Source organism: Cololabis saira, chromosome 10 (assembly GCF_033807715.1).
Source record: "Cololabis saira isolate AMF1-May2022 chromosome 10, fColSai1.1, whole genome shotgun sequence".
Classification (NCBI taxonomy): Eukaryota; Metazoa; Chordata; class Actinopteri; order Beloniformes; family Belonidae; genus Cololabis; species Cololabis saira.
Window position 1 is genome coordinate 23,406,806 of NC_084596.1, and position 20,986 is coordinate 23,427,791.

Here is a 20,986-nt window from a genome sequence, read left to right on the forward strand (position 1 = left end):
TGTTGTCCTGTGAATGTTCTCAGGTCATGTTTCACTCAACCTTTATGATTTGTGTGTGTGCTTACAGGACTTGCATTCCCCCATGAGAAGACGCTGCTCAGTCTTTCGCCAGGAGTCCACAGCCAGCACGACAACTACACCCAGCTATCCCATCATGCATTTCAGCAGTACCAGCTGGGAGGCATCCCAGGGGGTCACTCACTGCCGTCTGACTTTGGTCTAGCGGCGGGGAGACCTCTGTGGGATGTGGAACACTTTGGTCATCCAGTTGGAGGCTGTTCTGGTAACCAGCCAGGAAGCGGCGAAGCAGGTGGGATGCTGAACACTTCATATCAGTTCTTGGCATGTTGGCATCAACTCTCCTCGTCTCTTTTGGTGCATAGGTGAGAAAACATTTGAGAAAAACAATTTCATTGCCATGATGTGTGTCATTAGGTGTAAATTTGATAGAGGAGCACCTGCGGGAGGTGAGGTGTCTCCGTCAGCGTTTGGAGGAGTCTATCAGGACAAATGAGGGACTCCGACAGCAGCTGGAGGAGAAGCTGGCCTCTGTTGGGCGTGATGGAGGTACTGTGTCCTACATAGGGATGGGCGGTATGGACTAAAAAATGTATCACGATAATTTCTGGCATTTATCCCGATAACGATAAAAATGACGATAAAAAAAAATACCAATTCAACTCCACCTTTGTAACTCTAAATCTATCTCGCTCTCAGATCCGCCATGTTTGTTACACAAAAACCTCATCAACAGGAATTTATCTTTCTTTCTTTCTTTCTTTCTTTCTTTCTTTCTTTCTTTCTTTCTTTCTTTCTTTCTTTCTTTCTTTCTTTCTTTCTTTCTTTCTTTCTTTCTGCTCATTTCCTTCCTTCCTTCTTTTCTCCCTTCCTTCCTCCTTTCCTTGTTTTTCTCCCTTCCTTCTCCCCTTTCCTTCCCTCCTTCCTTCCTTTCTTCCTTCGTTCCTCCTTTCCTTGTTTTCTCCCTTCCTTCTCCCTTTCCTTTCTTCCTTCGTTCCTCCTGCTCTCTCCTTCCTTCTTCCCTTCCTCTTTTCTCCCTTCCTTCCTCCTTTCCTTGTTTTCTCCCTTTCTTCTCCCCTTTCCTTCCCTCCTTCCTTCCCTCCTTCCTTCCTTCCTTCCTTCCTTCCTTCCTTCCTTCCTTCCTTCCTTCCTTCCTTCCTTCCTTCCTTCCTTCCTTCCTTCCTTCCTTCCTTCCTTCCTTCCTTCCTTCCTTCCTTCACATACGTTGTACGTGGATTTAACGCAGAACCATAATTCAGGCTTTACACAAAAACATCATCAACGGGAATTTATCGTTTTTACCGCAAGATGACAAATTCTTATAGTGAGGAATTTTTTTTTTTATATCGTGAACGGTAAAATATCGCCCATTCCTAGTCCTACACATATGCCAGAATTAACACTTGCTTCAGAATGAGCACAGAAAAGGAATAATCCTTTTTTTTTTGTTCAGGAGCACCAACAAATATTTATATTCAAGGATTGGACACAGTCACTCAACTGTCCAATGAAATAAGGGTCCTGAAAGAGGAAAATATCACTCTACAGTCACGCCTTCAGGCCAGCACAGGTGCTTTATCGTCAAGCAAAAAACAATCATTTTTAAAATCATAAAATCAACCTTGAATTTGGATGGATGTAATAAAAACCTATTTGGTTCCTCAGACACAAGTGAGGAGGTGGTGCGGTTGCAGGAGGCCGTGTTCACCGCACGCGCCCGTCTGAAACAAGCAGAGCTGGAGGCCGAGCAGTGGAAGGAGGAGCTCAGACGGCTGCAGGCCCACAGTCAGGAGCAGGGCCAGCAGATTCACACCTTACGGCAGGAACGACAGACCGGCCAGGAGAAAACTAACAGGTGGGTGTGTTTCTATGAGAAAACGCTGTCTGTGTGTGTATGTGTTTTGTTTTCTGACAAGTATTTCTGTGCTTCACCAGGCTACAGCACGAGGTGTCTCTGCTGCAGCAGCAGCTGTGTGAGAGCAGGGAGCTCATCCACTCCCTGCAGAGCGAGCTTCATGTTTATGATCGAATGTGCTCGGGCACAAATGCTAAAAAAGGTCAGTCTATTGTTTCTGAGCAAGTTGAACAGTTTTCCACCTTTTAGGCGCAAGCTGCACTAATTTCTTTCCTCTGGCTCCATCTAGTGGTAGATTAATGCATCAACAAGGAGGGAGGAAGCTCAAATTTAACCCATGATTTGTTGAAATATAAAAAAAAAACATTTGAAATCAACACCACCTGGCTTCGGACACATTTGAAACACATTTAAACACACCAAAGTGTAATTCATTGCTGTCACTGTGAAAGCCCTCTTGTCCAAAGTTCTGCAGCATCTGTGTGCTTGTTCCTCAGGTTACCTGTGTGAGGTTGGAGGTCTTCCAGTGGAGCTGGGGGAGCTGCTTGGGGAGCTCCGAAGTCTGCGGGCCCAGCTGCAGAGCAACGTGCAGGAGAACAGTGCCCTCAAACAGCTTGAGCTCCACAAGCAGCTGGAACAGAAGTTAGGGTCTCCCCGGACTCCGTCTCTCTCTGCTCTCACTGCCAGCCCTCAGAGAGAAAACTTCTACAGACGACAGCTGCTTCATGGTGAGACAGAGGTTTTTCAAACATGGCCTCGACATGCAATGCAGCATGTTTGCAGGGGTCGTTGCGCTGTGGCATGGTCTGGTGCTGCGTCCAAGCCTGGTTTGTGATTCTGTGTGCCCCACAGACCCTGCTCCGTCTCCACCGGTCAGGGACATTGGTCTGTTTAACTGTGGATCTCCTGGTCCCCCCTACTCAGACCTGGACGACAGCCATAGCACAACCAATGGTGTGACTCTAACTGCATCACTGCACCTTAATCTGACGTTTTTATTACAAAGAATCGTGTGTTGATTTGTAATACTAATAACAGTTTTAATACTAATGACTTTTTTTTAGTTCTAAACCCAGTTTCACATTACAAACACAAATATATTCTTGTCAAAATCTCTCGTAAATAAATCCCAGCTCTGTTTCCTCTAGCAGATCCTCTTGATCCGCACTCTGAGTTGGAGGGGGAGGCACCTGACGGATCATTCGCCAACCGTAACGGTCGCCACGCTATCGGTCACGTGGACGACTTCAGCGCCCTGCAACAGCAAGTCCTAGAGGGCCGGAGTCTTGTCCAGCGGATGGAGGCGACCCTGCAGGCCTGCCTCAGCCCGCCGCTGCTGGAGGGCAACCACAGAGAGAACACTAAGCTGGTTTGTTTCTACAATCCAACTAACAATCACAGCAAGGACTGTAGAGAACATGCATATAATTGATCTCTTTTTGCAGATTCTGGACTACGGCTGTGTAAAGGGTCTTCTGTCCAACACGAAGACACTAAGGCAGATCTTAGAGGAGGCGATGTCACTGCTCAAGATGTTCTGGAGAGCAGCTCTCCCCAGCACGGATTCTTCCGCTCAAAATCTAAAGAAGGTGTGAAGCACGCATACGTTTATCTTTTAACTCCTATATTTGATCAACTCCTGCATCAAAATAACATGTGTGTTTGTAGGAGCAGTGCATGCAGGAGGAGATCTTGTCTCTGAAGCTGCGCATGTCAGAGCAGGACGAGGTTCTTAAAGGGACGATACAAAGACTGAGAAGCACCAGCCGCACTAAAGAGAGCATGGAGCACTTCATAGTCAACCAGTGTGAGTACCCCAGCGCATGAGTGTGTGAGACAACCGGAGACCTAATAAGGTATGAAAAAGGAGGTTTTGTCAACAGGCAACCCTGTAGACATTCCAGTAGAGGCATTTCCTATTTGTGTTTGACAGAAACGCCGACCTAAGGCGGTTTATCGTTCCTCCTCGTCTAAACACGGCATTGTGAAAGAAATGTCTTTTAATTCATACTTTGTCATCCCAAAAAAAAGTTTCTTCTTTCTTTTTTTTTGCAGTATCAAGGACCCGTGACGTACTGAAAAAAGCGAGGACAAATTTAGAGGTAAACAGAAATCCCTGCTTCACGTGCAGCTTTAATTCCGTCACACAGATATTGTGAGGTTCTCTGTGAACATTCACCACATTTCTGTTTATCCGCGCCACGTGGTGTGAAGTCGCTGCTGTCTGAGACGTCTGTTGTAAATTCATCACTTGTTCCTTCGTCTTGAATTTGTCTCTCCTTTTTTTCTTTCTTTCAAAAACTCCCAGAAGAATGAGCGGAGACTTTCATCTCTAAGCTCTTCCTCTTCTTCTCCTCCTTGTGCTGGTAATCGTCTGACGTCTTGTGGTCTGGTGAAACAGGTACACGTTGTCCCAGGTCCTCTTGATTTCATTAACTCCTCCAGTTTCTCTGGTCTAGTTTTCCTAGTAATTTAAACTGCACCATGATCTGGGACAGCTTTTACCTGTTTTGTTCCAACATATATTGAGATCACTGCTTTGCCATCCTGTTGACAACAGCAAAATTCATGTTTACATGTCACGTGTCGTCCTTTTTCATATTTCTGTTTTATGTGTCGGCCAAATATGACAAAGAAGACGATGGAGTTGATGGCATGACTTTTAGGATACCACACATGCTTATTAAGTGTTTAAGCTCTGCTTTTACTCAGGACACCACCATTACCTGCACGTATGGCTTGAACAAGGTTTCAGAACTAAACTACTATATGTTTAAGCAGTTATGATGAAAATCAAGGGTTTTTTGACAATAACAAAGTGCTACTTACTTCAGCGTGCCTCTATTGCCAACCAAAACACACACACAGACACGCACGCACGCACGCACGCACGCACGCACGCACGCACACACACACACACACACACACACACACACACACACACACACACACACACACACACACACACACACACACACACACACACACACACACACACACTCACACAACAGTTTATTTTTTTATTTCAGCAACAGACTCAAAGTCTTGACTGCTGTTCTTCAATCTTAGAAAAGAGCGGCGACACGAACGTGTGAACTCATTTACAAGATGCGACAGAAACAGAACCAAAGGAACTAATGATTGCACGTGGCGGGTTTTGTCTAACTGCATTGCTTACTTTTGATTCACTCATTCTCAGCTCGTCATCTGGAGGTGGCTTTGTTTTGGGAGCTGCAGCACATCTAACATTCTGCACCTTTTTGCTGCTGTGTTATTTGTTTCCAAACGGGAACTATATGCATTTACTACGTTCCTTTTGTATCTTTTTGCAAAGACTGTTGATTTAAGACCCTTCCATTGTGTCCTAATCCAGCTGAAGACCCACGAGGTGCTGCCAGAGAGCGGCCTGCTCATTGCAGTGTCCTGAGGACCGGGGGGACTTCTAGAATCGTTGGAGCGGCAGCCAATCAGCGTCCGGCAACGAGGAAACGCAGCAGCCAATGCCTGTTTTAGAGTTTTACAGATCCAGCCTCAGCGCTACAGCCTCTGACCTCGAAGCTAAAACAGCCATGACCTTCCTAATGCCGTCCCATACACCAGCCTGCCCTCCACCGTACAACCTCTCCCAAGCTCCACCTTTACCTCCGTCTAGCCATTGTTCCCGTTTCCGGGCAATATGCGCGCAGTATAATCTGCACCTTGAGCCTTACTGAACTCCCTTCCCCCTTTTCACCCATTTGTGATACTCCTTACCCTCCACCAGTAGTATTATTGTCTTTGAGTGATACGGTCAGCAGTTTGCCTTGTCGTGTGTGTGCCAGAAAGTTGATTGAAATGTGGGCCGAGTGGTTTTTGAGTCATGTGCATCCTACTGATGGAACTGGCTGAAGATGCTTTTACACCACTGATCTACATACCACATACATGTATCAGTGGCTTTCACCGGGTCGGGGAGCGTATTACAGAAAGATTTTAGTATCAAACATGTTTCAAAGGTTTCTATAATACACTCTCTCATCTGCATTTAAGAGCATCGACTCAGAGCCAGACAGCTCGAGGACGAAAAAAAGGTGTTCGTGCATGTTTAAAATGGCTTGTGAGAGGAATTCTGCACACACACATGCACACAAATACAGTTGCAAAAATACATCTTTTTGTGTGCGATTGAACACAGCTCACTCCAAGACAAGTGTCACCTACTGCCACAGAAATGCAAGTTACTCTTCATGGCACTTTTGAGAACAAAGACAACTCTTTTTGCAAATGCAATGCAAAGAAAAATGACATCCACAATGTATCACTACACACGGTTGGAGAATGTATATTAGGTAGGTTGTGTGCTAACTGTATCTGTATTTGTAAAGCAAGCTTGTGAATGATTAGTCAACTATTAGCAAGAACGGTTCCATTTAAGTACCAAACCTCCTCTTTTGAGTGTCAAAAGTTGTTTTATTGGCATTAAACTGCAAAATCAAACAACATTATTAAGCTTTTTTTTTTTCTAAAAGAGATGTTCAGGTACTCAAGTGGAACCAGGCTAAACACGCGTACTCACTCCTCTGTGGGAGTTCTCATACGAGCATGTGCAATAATGTTTCTTCAGTATTTATTCATTTCTTCGCCAGACACTGGATTATTATTCACATGCAGCCATGGTTTGAACACAGCCAGTGTTATGATTGTACTTATTTCATAAGTGTTAATGCATGATAGAGATGGTAAATTGAAGTATAAGCAATGGTGCAGAAGATTGCCAATGCTTGCCAAAGTTTGACGTTTGAACTCTTCACTCTGACTTGCCTTATCCATGTGAATGACACACGCAGATCGGATCAGCTGTGGAGTTTCCAGGGCACGTTTTCTGAGGGCCCTTGGAACCACAGAGATGGTGACTGTTAGACAGCTAGTTCAGTTCATTTAGAGCTGTGCAACTGAGATGAACTCCTTTCTTCTTTTTTCTTTTTTCGGACCAAAACTCAACAAAGTGGACTTTTAACCCACAAGGGCATATGCTATTGTCTTAATGTTATTTCTGTTGGTTCAGGCTTTCGTAGCATTCCCATGGCAATGGCAACTGAGATGAAGTTGTTACAAACGATACAAACTTCGGCAGGTAACCGCTTGGCTTTTACTTCTGTAATTTGTTCATTTATAGCAGTTGGACACGTTTTGCTTTAGTGTGTTTACTTGCTGGACATTGCCATCATACGCTGTAAATAACCTGCTTTCCTGTGTGAGCGTTGTGCGAGTGTGTGCTTGTGTGGGTGCGTTTGAGAACACTCAACATTTTGCATTCTGCAAAGTTGATATCTGGGTAGCTGTGCAATAGCTCGATATATTTTATTTTGATGTTAAACATCATTGTGTTATGCGTTACTGGCTCATTTCACCTCATGCAGTGTGCAACTCATATACAGTGTGTGTTAGATTATTCCACTTTGAAGTTATTAGTCACATAGGCTGCATCTGATAAGAAAATCACAAACTATGCCTTTATGATATTTATGACACTGATCAGCTATAACTAAGCTCTGAGTGATGTTGCTTTTCTTGCCTTTAAATTTAATCTGAGGGTTCGTCCGTCTACTCTCAGAGGTGGAAATGGCCTTGATCAAGCATCTACCTGAGTTCTGCCAAATTAGGTTTTGTGTGCGCTTTAGTCTTCAGGAAAAAAACAACAAAAAAAACGTTGCCAAGTATTTCAGTGTAAGGGGAGATGCTACTGGGAAATGTCTCGAAGAGATAAGCGTTAAAAACAAAGCCAGCTTCTGAAATGATTGTGAAAATGTTTGATATTGGATCCGCCGCAAAGCACCTTGTTTGAGTGTAAACAATGAATTTTGCTATTTGTTATGTAAAAAGGGAATCAAAACGGGGGTTTCAAGCGATGCATTGTTGGTGTTGAGTTGCATATGTACTGTATATAGAGCTGATTGATGGAGCTGTTTTTTCCCCCCTGAGTTTGTGCTTAAAAAAGTAGAAAGTTGATTCAGGAATCATATGAATCCTGTCTCTGGTGTGTTGTGGTAGGAAATATTAGCAATGAAGGATTTTGAGAAAGAAAAATAAAAGACTTAAGTGCTTTTGTGTGTTTTTTTTAATCCATGTCTTCAACACACACACACAACAACCTTCATTTAATTTAATATACTTCCATTTTATGTTCAAGGCTGCAACATTATATAAAAAAGAAATAAAAAAAAATCCAACAAACACCACTTTGTAATGTTACCTTTACTTCTGGCATTAAAGATGCCAAATTATGAACATTTCACTTATTATGCTCCATTCTTTCTGCAAAGATGTCTTAAAAGTGTTAAGCGCAGCTGTCGTTGTGATATTTTTTTAATTTATAAGCTAATGCCCAGGAACAGGTCAGTATTGTAGGCAGAAAAAAACCCTTAGTCTTTGTAATGTGAGCATAATGTGGTTTTTCATGTCTTGTTTTCAAATTCATACATTAGTCTGGGGAACAAACTTATTAGTCTAACAGTAAATGTTTCTGCTGTGTAAATGCCCCCCAGGTCGGAGAAAATGACGCCGTCTCTGGACAAGGTTAACAGTCATTACTTTTCCATACCTGCTTTTCAGTATTATTCAGGGTCACGTGGATCTGTGGAGCCGATCCCAGCTGTCAGTGGTTGAACGATAAGGTGCACCAGTCCATCACGGGGCCACACAGAGACAAACAACCACATACACTCCCACTCATTCCTACAAACAAGGAGTCATCAGTCAGCCTCACAGACATGTTTTTGTACCACAGGAAGGAGCAGGATTACCCAGACAAGTACAGGGAGATGTTGCAAACTCCACACACAAACCCCAACTGAGATTTGAACCAAGAACTTGTATCTGCGAGGCAACAGAGCTGATTTCACAAAGTAAAATTTTAAATTGCATTTGTGAATCCAACCCTGCTTCTTGTTGACAGTTCTTGAAGGAAATCGAGAACATCTATCCATTATTGCAATATCATTTGAGTGAATCATAAAACATTATCCACTGAAAAAGGATATGGAGCTCTCTTCAAACTTTTCTCTGAGGAAAATTGCAAATGCTAACAACAGAGTATAAAACCTCTGCACATCTTTGCTGCTAAATAAATAATTTCTTTCTTTTTTTTTGCACTTTACATACAATATCGGCAGGTCACACTGAAGGAAGTTTTCTGAGCAGGTTGCACAACAGTGAAGTTAAAATGACAGTTAGGCAGCCCAGTCTTTATACCAAAATCTTAAAAAAAAAAAAGTCAGAACTACTGTGATGTTCTAAAGAAAGAGTAAAGTGAATACAAACTAAACATTTCCCAAGAAAAATAAAACAATTTTGTCATTTTTCAGGGGGAGCTGCTGCAGACTGAAAACATGCCATTTAGTGGTTCAGATTTGTAGGGCAGCATTACATCACAGACGCAGCCAGAATTATTCAGCCTCTTCATTTCTATTTTCACCTATGAACTCCTCCCTGAGCATGCCATCAGCCCATCACAGGGAGGGTATAACTCATCTTCAAAAGCAGCGTTTTTACACAGATTCTGTATAAATTAAATTGTGGCGCCACAATTTCCAAAGATTCTGGTTAACGGAGGGAGACAGTCTTGAGGCAGGAAGTCAAGCTTGTTTTGTTCCTCAAACAAAGAGCATCTTTAACTAGAAATCCAAAGTATTATATCTCCGAACTACAAAGAAAAGAAAATGCAGGAGAAATAATGCAGACTAGAATTAGGACCAGTGTTTTTTTCTATTTATTTGCAAACAAATAAAATCGTGTACAGAGAATCATCACACTGCTTCCACATAGCACTTTAAAACATTCATGTAACAGCTGCAAAGTTCAAGTTTTGGTTTTAGCCTTAAAACTCTGTGGCGCTTGTCCACATTCCCTTATTAAACCTGTGGGTATTGGAAAAAAAACCTGGACAAACTCCCACAGTTCAACATTCACAAAATGCTTTCAGAGCATAAAATTGAACAACAGACTGAATTGTTTGAGCCCCTTCTATTAGTCTGTAGAGTGTATGCTCTTTGAGCATTTATGTGCAGACGACTAAACATCACAACAGCCATCATACCAAAAACACAGTAAAGCTTAAATATTTATATTAACATGTGAGCAAACACTGTACATTCAAATTCATACCATCTGTTAAGTCAATACAGCCCTGTTAATGTGGTGAAGTTCATTTTATGATTTCATCCTTCACTGGGTTTATAACCTCACAAGCTGCAAACATCCAATACAAAGTAATGTATTAACTGTGTGTGCGGGCCTCTGTGCAGGACTATACACAGATACAATACATTCATGTTCGATAAATGCAAATGAAAAAATGCACACTTATAGAACACAGCAAGTTTGTCAAATAAAAACATTTAAGTTATATCCAAGAAGCTGCAGTAGCAGAGATCTGTGCTGCTGCGTAGAGAAGTCCCTACTGTCCCTCTCCCTGGATGGTAAAAGTTCTCACAAACGCACGTGAAGATAATGGCAACAACAGAACTGCAACAGACTTGGGAGCAGCTTCCTTGCGGGAAAAGTGAGGTTCCCAGTTTAAACCAATCTACAAGGACAGTTGCACTGACAGAACCAAGAAAATGTTCAGGACTCTCGTTGGGTCCATGTGATTTATTTCACAGAATTACTGCTGAATGTTATGTTTGCTGTTGCTTTCTGAACAACTCCAGAGCATCGCTCCTTTGCGGCTAGCTACCTTCGAGAACTGTTTTAATGGAAAATTATTGCACTTGACGTTAAAACAGCACTGAGCTATTAGCTACAGGTCGTATTCTTACTCTGTGCATTCAAGCAAACACGTTTAAAAAAAAAAAAACGGTAACGGAACCAGAAAAAGGATGTGATGACAATAGCTAATCAAACTGTTGAAACACACCAGTAACATTCGAAATCCCGTGACATGAATCATTCACGATATGCATCGTGTCCTCTATCTGACACGACCACATAAGATCCAGATGTGCACTATCAATCTCTTTCCTGCATACTAACGTGAAAATACCACCAACACACAGTGATTTAGTGAGGCTCATCTGTTGGTAGATGTCACCGGTAAAAGCCACGTTATGATCATCATCGCTCCCTGAAGTCCAACGCACACTTCGCTACCCTTGTTCAGAGCCCTACGTAGACAGAAGTGCAGCTTTATTCAGATCCATCTGCATCAACTCGCCTGTAAACGTGTTTCAGTGCAAGATTTGTCTAAATGCGATGACAAGCACTTCAAAATAAAGATATAACAGCAGAATATAAACACACCACTCTCTAAGAGCACTGCGGAGCACCTGAGTGGCGATTTAGATTGGCTTGTAAAGCAGAGAGGTGACGTATTTCTTCTTGTATCTGTGAGTAGCACTCAGCACCATAACTCCATCCTACACAGAGATGAAAAAATAAGATGTTGTGAGAGAGACACAATCCAGGAGCAACACTGTACCCAGTTATCCTCTACGGGTGTTGTATTTCATATTTTACGATGCAGAATCCAGTGATCCTACCTTTATTGAAAGAGCATAGAGGTGATTTAGCATGACGTGGTTGGGTTCAGGCAGCAAGGCAGGATCACACTGAAGGAGAGCGAGAAAATGTTAAGTAACAACACAGACGAGACCACAGCAGGATCTGAAAGTATTCAACTAGATCCAACAGTAGAGAGATCCATCCACGAGGAAGCTGGAGATACTGACTGATACATTGGTGTCCTTGTTAAGGATAACTTGAAGCAGGTGAGGCGGCAGGATTGGCGGAGCTTTGAAGTGCTGTTCGGGTCTGAAGATGTACTGCTCCTGACCATATGGACCTGGAGGAGAGCTGGACAAGTCTGTGAAGACACAACAGCTGCACATTTAACAGGTCTGGAGATAATCAAACACTGATTTACTGAACAGAATTTGATAGCCGCTGACCAGTCTAAATATGAGAATTACTGACACAAGAAGAAATGACACAAAAAGCAGCTACTGTAGATATAAAAATGACATGCCTTGTAAATATACCGGCAAGTCAGATCTGTGTCTGAGATCTGCCTTTACTTTAAAAAAAAAAAAAAATCACCTGTGTAAAAAAAATAATTGTTGAATAAAATCAGATGAACAATGAGGCACACCTGATGTGTCCGAGCTATCCAGGGAGTCGACCTGCAGGGCGTCAAACACCTCGAAGTCGGATTTCTTCACCTGGATCAGGTTGTTGATGGTGCCAAGCTGACTGGTAACCACTGGCTGGAAAACAGGGCAGTAAACAGACATTTGTATGATTAATAACAAATTACACAAGGTTAAAAGGAGGTTTCGAAAACACTGAGTGAACCCGTTTCCACAATGTGAGGACAGGGTCCTAAATGAGCACAAAGCATAATTGTTGGTTGAATCTGGGGATGGTTAACGCAAATGCAAAGTTTACTGTTGACAAGACTTAAACAAATCTGATCAGAGTTTTAATTTATTGATGGAGTCCAAAATATTTTAGAAAACAAAAAAGCTTAGTCATTAAAGGTTAAATGGATTTAAGTAAGAGTAGCCTACATGTCAAAGTTTTAGCTGCTTTTTAGAAAACTTCCAAACTTCTCTGTAAAATGTGTTTGATAACTTGCAATTATCTGCTTTAGTGTTATCTCTTTAAAGAATCCTGAACAACCATCTGATACTGTAATTCATAAACATAGGCCTGAGAAAATAATGCTTTTTTTGGTTGTTTGTTCCTTAGACGCCTAAACTTTGTGCGGTGTGGGTTTTGTGGTATAGTCTTCTTAGACTACTTCCATACTCCTGACCCGCCACAACAGAATAATTTCTGTGTCCCACAACATCATAGTACACATCTATTATTAGGCTAGGAATATGAATGAAAAAAAGGAAATAAGTGTGTTATGGTTCAAAAGAAGTGGGCACAGGTGAAGAGAAAAGAAAGCCTGATTATCACAGTTCATTGCTAATTGTTTACATGATACATAAAAATAGAAATGAAGGGTTAGAAAAGTAATAGCAATGTTAGTTATTATCTTAAAGTTCACAAATTATGTTTCCAGATTATCTGATGCCTTGAAGCTTCCTTGAGTGCATAGTAAGACCCTCACATGCTGCCTTTTTGCAAAACATTCCCCCCTTTTCCCAGTGTCGGTGCCTGTATGCAAGAGCTGCTTTTTGGGAAAGGCAGAAAATTAAATCACCTCTTTTTTCCCCAGGGTAGACCAATTGGCATAAAAGAGGACTGGTTGTGTATGTTAGGGTCTTCCCCCCATTCCATAACAGAGTGAGAAGTGTGAGAATTTAACAACTTTCTGAGCAAGCTGGATGTGTAGAACAGTCACTCTCATCCACACGCCTATCATGTATATGCACACTTACACACACACACACTCACTCATACTCAGTGTGTTATAAAGACATGCCACCCCTATAATATGAAGAAAGTTGACAGCGTCACCTCCTGTGCTATAATTTATTTTAAATTGGGCCAGTTTACGCCAAAGTTACGCCAAAACAAATTCCTCTTATGTCCAGTAACGTATATGGCAAGAAATAGATTCTTCTGACTCTGATTTAATGTAAATGTTACAGAACGCTGCTACGTTGGTGCCTCTAGTGTGCTGGGAGAAACGCTCGTCTGCTTTACTGACTGTTTACATTTTTTATGTGGCATGAGAAAAAAAACAACAAAAAAATAAATGATATGTAAACTAAAAAGAAAAAAAAATCTCTTATGAACTTTAAATATTACAACATGACCTTTAAGTTACATTTACTCAATGAATGGTGCAATTTTATTGGTACATTTGGTCAGTTTATTTTTGACTTGTCCTATTGGCTAAAGCCAGCATGTTATTTTTGTCTTGTTTTGGGGACCAACTTTAAAAAGGAAGAGTTAGTAACCAATTCGGCAAAAACTGTCAGATTCGTTTGCATATTTTTGAAAAATGCAACATATTAATTGAAGCTGCTGTACCTCTGAGGGATCATGGACCCACTGCCCATCTACAAAAAACTTGTACTGGTGCTCTCCTTCAGGCAGATCCAGAATTGCTACAAAATCATTATGGCTTGAAAGAGAAAGGAAAAGAGTTTTAGCTCTTCAAATGGTTCAGAAGGTCGCAGTTAGCAATGTAGGACAAGATTCATTCATACATGACAATAATGGTGACAATGAACTGGCCTATAGTGTACAATATTCATGTTTACCTTTTATTTAGTGGGATCTTTGTGTTCCAGTTATTAAATGAACCAGCTATGTAGACTTCCTTTCCCCCTCCAGCCCAGCGAATCACAGTGGGTCGAGCCTGAGGGCCAGTCTTTACCAGGTCATCCAGATCTGGGGTAAATTCTTTATCACTTGATGGCTTAAACAAAGAAATATGCAACTGTTAACTAAGTCCTTTACTCTTGAAATCTTGAAGGCTTTCATACAGGGGAAAAAAAACAAGATACTGCACATAAATCTGTGTAGATAGATGTAATCACTGTATGAATACCTTAGACCCACGGGTATGGAAGATGTTGGGGTCATCTGTGCTGTCCACCATCTTGCCGCTGGGTTCATGGTCTTTTTGACTCCCGCTGCTGTCGGAGCGATGGGCCTTGGCTCCATGGCGATCTGCAGACACCCTGTCACTTGTGTTGCCCATGATGCCTCCCTAATCCTTGTGCCAAAGGAAAGACAGGAGAGTTTATTATGTTGGTGTGAGTACAAACCGTACAGTCAGACAATTTTATTGTAATGTAGCCTTTCAGATATTAGAAACAAGCACCATTATCATTTCAAGAGATATGCAGTTAATCAAAATTGAATCATGATTTTAATTTTAACTCTCAACAGATCACAATAATAATGTTGAGGAAAAAAAACAATTGTTTTGCCCCATATTGTCCCTCCTATACAGAATGACACATGCACTTCAGACACTTGTGCACGGATAAATCAACCCTTCCTTCTTTGTGTGAATAACATGTAGTAATTCTGATTTAGTTTAAAGTAATGTCAAGATCATGCTGGGGTTTTTGGCCAAAGATGTTTAAGGGACTATATATGGGCAGCTCTACCAACATTTGCCATGTTGGCCTGAATAATTTTGAATTAGTCTGAAATTTAATTAACCCTGAAATCTACCTTTGAAATTGTAATATTTTTATGTCAAGATTAACGACACAAAAAAATCCAAACTGCTTCAAAAGTCAGTGAATAATCATTTTAAATAATCATGATAGGCTATAGATCTTTTATTCTTTTTAATCAAGCAGCCCTAATCCTTTCTGAATTTCCTTTTTCAGTCTGCTAACAAATATAAAACTCCTAGTGTCATACTTTCCATTTGCTTGTAATGCCTTAACATTGCAGACACTGTGAATATTTTCCATACCACACAGTTGCTGATAAAACACTATATTAGGAGTAATATATACTAACGTACTATTTTTTTTTTAATTTCTTTATTTCTTTATTATACTTTACATTCAAGGAAACACAAAAAGAGAAAAAAGGAACACAAGTGTTCTGTTATATGACGTCTCCAAAAGGCATTGAGCAATATTTTTTAATAGAATTATCTTAGTACTGAGCAACAATAATCTAGACTTTTTAGCAGCTACATTATAATGTAAAGTAATAAAATGCAAATTTAGTTTTATGCTCAACAGCAAGTTGTGTAAAGCTGATAAGAAGAGGCCACTATTTACCAACAGGAAACGGAATATCCCGCCACACAAGGCCTGATCAGCTGGTTCATCTCACATTTTCCTGTCAGTTTGTAAGCTGCTGGACCAATGCAAGAACTTTGAAATATTACTGATCACAGATTAGGCGGAGGGTATCGATCTGACAATTAGTTTGAGTGCCGTGAGCCATGGTTATCCACCGCGGTTGAATTGGTTTGATATTGGATATTGGATATTATGAATTCAACACCCATAAAACTTGTGATAAATACCACTGATTTTGGTCAAACCACTTGTGATGTGTTCATGGTCATCTAGACTATATATCACAAAACAGTAATTATTAAAAAATCATATATATGGGCATATATATGGGCTGATTTAAAAATCATATATATGGGCTGATTTAATGTGGTTTAATGAATTCAACACCCATAAAACTTGTGATACCACTGAGTGTTTTCATTAAACCTCATTAAATCAGCCCATAATATGATTTTATAATAATTACTCTCTTGTGATATATAGTCTAGATGACCATGAACACATCACAAGTGGTTTGACCAAAATCAGTGGTATGTATCACAAGTTTTATGGGTGTTGAATTCATAATATCCAATATCCAATATCAAACCAATTCAACCGCGGTTGGTTATCCCTATTTTATCACCTGCTTCATCATAAATACAGGACCAGGAGTGTCGTACATACAGTACATACACGGGTTTTAACGTAAAATGCTCAGCCAAATGAGGCATAAACATGATCAAGAAGGATAAACAGCTTTGCAGGAAAAAGAGGAAAGGCTTACCGAGAGACTAGACAGACAAAGCAGTGAGTCTCCTGACAAGAACCTGGACCTGCACAGACACAACACACAACCAACACTTTACTCAACAAAGTGAGGAAAAACATACACACTTAATACAGCCCAGCTAAGAGATAAACCATTTTTAGCTGAAGAAATACCTAAAAGAAGCAATATATGCCTAAAACAGTCATCTAAAAGTACATTACCCCGCCCCTTCCGTCCTCTCCAGGGTATTTTTAGCTTTAAAGTAATATAGCTTATAGCTGTCAGTGACAGGCTGTCGTTGTCAAGAAAGTAGCAGCGTACGTGTCTCATCTAATAGACCGATGCCAATAATGCAGATATAAAGTTGGTGTAAATCGCTTACTATGCAGTCACCACCAGCTGTCACCGTCTGCTCTAGAGCAGCCGCTCCTGACTACGGGGAGCGGGGAGGACCAAAAGGCTTTTCCGCGAAGCATGAAGGACTACGGGGTCGTGACCCGGTCGTCATTTTATGTTTAGTTTAGTTTATTTGCACATAAAAAAGTATACAACCTCCAAAAATTCAGACAAACAGTATATCGAAAAAAAGGAAACAACAACAATAAAAAAAATACAATGAAACAGAAAAAAAATGTGCAGGAGGAACCAAAAAAAAACCATAAGGGCTTGTCGAGTGGTCCAAACAATATCTACAGAGCAGAGGTGTCAAAAGTATTCACATTCATTACTCAGGTAGATACTAGAGTTTAAAAATACTCCTGTAGAAGTTGAAGTATCAACTCAAGTTTTTTACTCAAGTAAAAGTATAAAAGTAGCCTACTGGTTTCAAAACTACTTAAAGTATAAAGTAAAAGTAATGTAAGGGGGAAAAAAGCCATTAAGGACAAAAGCCATTGAAAATGAATGCATCTTAGTATAATGCAAATATATTAAAGAACCATATATGTGTACTATTGAACATTAACATGTGTTTCAGAGAGCAGAAGATATGATGACTAGTTGCCTATAAGTATCGTAATGGTGCAAAAAGTCAAACTTCAGAGGCTTGTTATCATTTATCCTAACCTTTATTGGAATGTACATCCAAGTTTAGTTGCAGGAATCTGAGGGCAATGATGTAAGAACAAAACTGGACAAGAACATCTGTGCCACAACCACAAACAAATTCACTCTATCTGGATGGCGCAATTTAACTGGATAGTTTTTTTTTAAAGTCCGAAATGAAATAGAGTAACAAGGCTGTTTTTAAAATGTAAGGAGTAAAAAGTACATATAATTGCGTGAAAATGTAAGGACTAAAAGTAAAAAGTTGTCTGAAAAACTCCAGTGAAGTATAGATAACCAAAATTTCTACTTAAGTAAGGTAACGAAGTATTTGTACTTCGTTACTTGACACCTCTGCTACAGAGATATGTAAAACATAGACAACTAAGGAGAATAAGCTAAATTAATAGAAAAACAGGAATCTGATGAGGATGTGCAGAGAAGTTCTGGAAATTAGTTGTTAAATTTTGCTAAGCTGAGTTAGCAAAAAGGTTGTGATTTGTTTTTTTAAATGATTTGTGCTCGAGCATTCTCTAATATTGAGTGGTAAGGGGTTCCAATAAAGAGGACCTCTGAACCTACTGGTAACTGAAAATTGGGAAAAAGTACTCCTGAAAAAGGTGGGATGGAGATTGTTTGCAGACCTAGTATTAAAGTGATGAATTTGAAATAAAGAATGAAAACAGGTTGGAATTGTCAAGGTTGACATTCCCCCAGCCTCCAGTTTGACTTCAGTTTCTGTCTTGCCCCGCCTGTGTCCCATCTGCCCTGATTGTGTCTGCACCTGTGTCTCGTCATGTCTCGTTATCCCCTCAGTATATCTTGTCTTGTCATTCCTTTGTGCCCTGTCGGTCCGTACTGTGTCTTCCTCCATGTCTCCTCGTACCCTTTTTATGATCCTGTTTTTTTGTTCATCCTGCTCTGCAGCGCCTTGTTTTGCCTTTTTGTGAATTAAATCCTTTTTGTTTTGAGAACTCCTGTCTCCAGCCTACCTCTGTCTCCTGCACTTGGGTCCTAAATAACCAAACCATGACAGGAATATAATAGAATAGAATAGACTTTATTGTCATTGTGCTCCAGGTAACAATGAGATTGGTTGGGATGTTCTCACCAAAGTGCAAAGGAAGCAAAAATAAGAGGAATAATAAATATGAAAAGCACAGTTTAAAAACATAAAAGCAATACAAACAATACAAAACAGACTCCCACATCATTCAAAGAAAAAATACACCTGTTCTGTTATGTTATGTTATGTTGTGTATTGTTTAGCAATCTAATGGCCCAGGGATAGTAGGTATTCTTGAGGGCCCCACCCTCACCTGCTGTGGGCGGTCTGTCAGGAAGCTGTTGATCCAGGCACATGTGATGGGTGGGAAGTCCAGGTCAGTCAGCTTCCTGATGAGGATGTCCGGCAAGATGGTGTTGAATGCCGAACTAAAATCAACAAAAAGCATGCTGACATAGCTGCCCTGTGTCTCTGTGTGGCTTGCAGCAGCATGGATGACAGTGGCAGCAGCATCAGCTGTAGACCTGTTTGCCTTGTAAGCAAATTGATGTTGGTCAAAGTTCTCAGGGAGGTGGGACATAAGGTGGCGTAAAACAAGGAAGTAGCTTGTGGATGGATTGATAGACAAAAAGACAAATCTGAAAAACATTTACCGCAGAAATAGGGAGAATACTAAAGGATTGGAACAATGGGGTGGATCTAGTAAGTCTATTGGAGAATGTAATCATTTTGATAAAACGTTTTTGCAGGATTAAGATACAGTTGAGGTTACTCCTGAAGGTACTTGCCCAAATGACATTGCAATATGAAATATAAGGATAAATCATAGTATATGTGAAGACAGTCTTAATAAAATAACTAATTCAGCTTAATACTGATCATCTTAATATTTAAAGGAGCTTGAGGCTCCTTTTAAGAAATGAGACTCTCTAGCGCCACCCTTCACCACGACGGCCGTTGGGGGTACTGCAGCCAACAGTGAAGCCGGCACGGGAGAACGGGGAGAAAGTGCATGCAGCGTCATGTAACGTCATATCCGCAGCCCAGCGCGGGAAATTCGGGACCGAATTGCAGCACATTTTGCAGCACACAGCCTGTTCAAGGCAAAGGAGAGATACACTAGAGGGCTCATTCTTTTGGGTTTGGAACGCTTCATCTGACATTATTACTAGAAAACTTAAAATGTATATGGATTTTTTTCATAAATCTTGCCACAATACGGCCTCAAGCTCCTTTAAGAGTAGAATAAAAGTGTATCTATTAAGTCAGGGATCATACTCTGGATTAGGGTTGCCAACTCCCTGAAAAATAAATAAGGGACACCTCATCAGCAGGGCCTTTCCTGGCGTGGTGAATTTTTTTAGCCCCTTTTTTTGTGAGTGAAACGATTTTTTAACTATTTGACTCGAACCTGAATTGAATTAGATGCATATTTTTGAATACCATGAACACATGGAAAACAAATTATTATCCAGCAATTCACCTTAATACAAAATAACAAAATGAGCTGAATAAAATAAGTATCTTTCTTAAACAGAAACCTGTCCTGCTTAATTTAAAATTGTATAAATTAATATAAAACAATAGAAAGAAAGCAGAACATCCATTCTGTAATAGTGCACATTTTTAGTGCAATAACAAAAGTGCAAACAGAAAGTCTGTGGAAAACTTGTAAACATATTTGTGCCTCAAAGGCCATGACTGTAGGCTACAGTAAAACAGAAAAAAAAATAACTTATGAACTCAAGAGCTCAATGCCATTTTCCATTGGCATTTTATGACTATTTTTACCAAGTGCGTCCCTTTTATAGCTCAATACGGGACGCGTACCTTAGTTTAGAAATATGGGATGATTCCGTTGTTCAAGGGACGGTTGGCAACCCTAGTCTGGATGAAGGTATGCCTTGATGCTTATTGATATCTGCAATTATTACCATCAATGGTAATGTAGGACATGGACATTAAAATTATACGATTTTCAGTGCAGGACAGAAAACTAAGTACATTTATTCAAGTACTGTATTGTACCATAATGCTGTTTATAAGCACCAGTACTTTTGTTTAGCCACTAGTTTAGCTTTATGATAACATGAAAGATGAGATTAGTTTATGAGATTAGATTTTTTGTCCTTCATCAACCTCTAAACCAGCTCCACCCTGACAACAACTCCTATTAACTTATGTACATTAATTCTTATTAACAAAAATAAATCAGTCAGAGATAAATATTTGTAATCTTATATTTTCTTTTGCAGGATGGTATTTTTATGTCAGTGTAAGATATGAATAATTTTGCATGACAACTTAATAATATATAAATATCTATATATATCTATACAAGATAATTTTCTAATCTAATTTAGCTTTCACAGGCAGACTTTAGTAGGATAATTTGGAGGGAGAAAGCTTATCACGTCTTTTATTTTTCTATCATAAACTTTAAGAATTCTAGAAACTTAAATGACAATGAAATAATGTACTCACTCTCAGAACTTCTTGTGTTTCTTCATTTCTTCTGTGCACAAGACTCTCTAAAAGGTTAAGTTTAATCATTTTACCAATGCCAAGACATCACATTTCATTTCTGTGGAAATGTGTCCACG

General features: G+C 40.2%; 2 protein-coding genes across 14 annotated transcripts in view; one reads left to right on the forward strand and one right to left on the reverse strand.

The window, feature by feature from the left end:
- Nucleotides 1-7,956, forward strand: part of LOC133452648 (myomegalin-like) — a 45,856-nt gene extending 37,900 nt beyond the window's left edge. For 3 of the 9 annotated variants that reach the window (XM_061732134.1, XM_061732126.1, XM_061732133.1), the window contains 13 exons: nucleotides 68-310; nucleotides 436-567; nucleotides 1,472-1,588; nucleotides 1,684-1,873; nucleotides 1,954-2,075; nucleotides 2,371-2,601; nucleotides 2,726-2,827; nucleotides 3,022-3,242; nucleotides 3,319-3,462; nucleotides 3,542-3,680; nucleotides 3,929-3,975; nucleotides 4,182-4,239; nucleotides 5,247-7,956. In XM_061732134.1, coding sequence (XP_061588118.1) covers nucleotides 68-310; nucleotides 436-567; nucleotides 1,472-1,588; nucleotides 1,684-1,873; nucleotides 1,954-2,075; nucleotides 2,371-2,601; nucleotides 2,726-2,827; nucleotides 3,022-3,242; nucleotides 3,319-3,462; nucleotides 3,542-3,680; nucleotides 3,929-3,975; nucleotides 4,182-4,239; nucleotides 5,247-5,386 — 1,886 coding nt within the window. In that variant the 3' untranslated portion in view covers nucleotides 5,387-7,956. Of the gene's footprint in view, nucleotides 1-67; nucleotides 311-435; nucleotides 568-1,471; nucleotides 1,589-1,683; nucleotides 1,874-1,953; nucleotides 2,076-2,370; nucleotides 2,602-2,725; nucleotides 2,828-3,021; nucleotides 3,243-3,318; nucleotides 3,463-3,541; nucleotides 3,681-3,928; nucleotides 3,976-4,181; nucleotides 4,275-5,246 lie in introns of all 9 variants that reach the window. The other 6 variants (XM_061732129.1, XM_061732128.1, XM_061732127.1 and 3 more) reach the window with 6 other exon arrangements.
- Nucleotides 7,957-9,604: 1,648 nt separating this feature from the next.
- On the reverse strand, nucleotides 9,605-20,887 carry prkab2 (protein kinase, AMP-activated, beta 2 non-catalytic subunit). Of its 5 annotated transcripts, none has more exons than XM_061732138.1 (9): nucleotides 16,716-16,801; nucleotides 16,349-16,397; nucleotides 14,358-14,525; nucleotides 14,068-14,225; nucleotides 13,835-13,928; nucleotides 11,997-12,111; nucleotides 11,578-11,711; nucleotides 11,389-11,457; nucleotides 9,605-11,265 (listed from the first exon to the last, which is right to left on the reverse strand). In XM_061732138.1, the coding sequence occupies exons 3-9, from the start codon at nucleotides 14,508-14,510 to the stop codon at nucleotides 11,188-11,190; spliced, it is 801 nt and encodes a 266-aa protein (XP_061588122.1). In that variant the 5' UTR covers nucleotides 14,511-14,525; nucleotides 16,349-16,397; nucleotides 16,716-16,801; the 3' UTR covers nucleotides 9,605-11,187. The 5 variants fall into 5 exon arrangements, with proteins under 5 accessions (XP_061588122.1, XP_061588123.1, XP_061588121.1 ...); XM_061732139.1 differs by having other exon boundaries at nucleotides 14,358-14,526; nucleotides 16,352-16,397; nucleotides 16,716-16,742; XM_061732137.1 differs by lacking the exon at nucleotides 16,716-16,801 and adding an exon at nucleotides 16,555-16,696.
- Nucleotides 20,888-20,986: the final 99 nt, after the last annotated feature.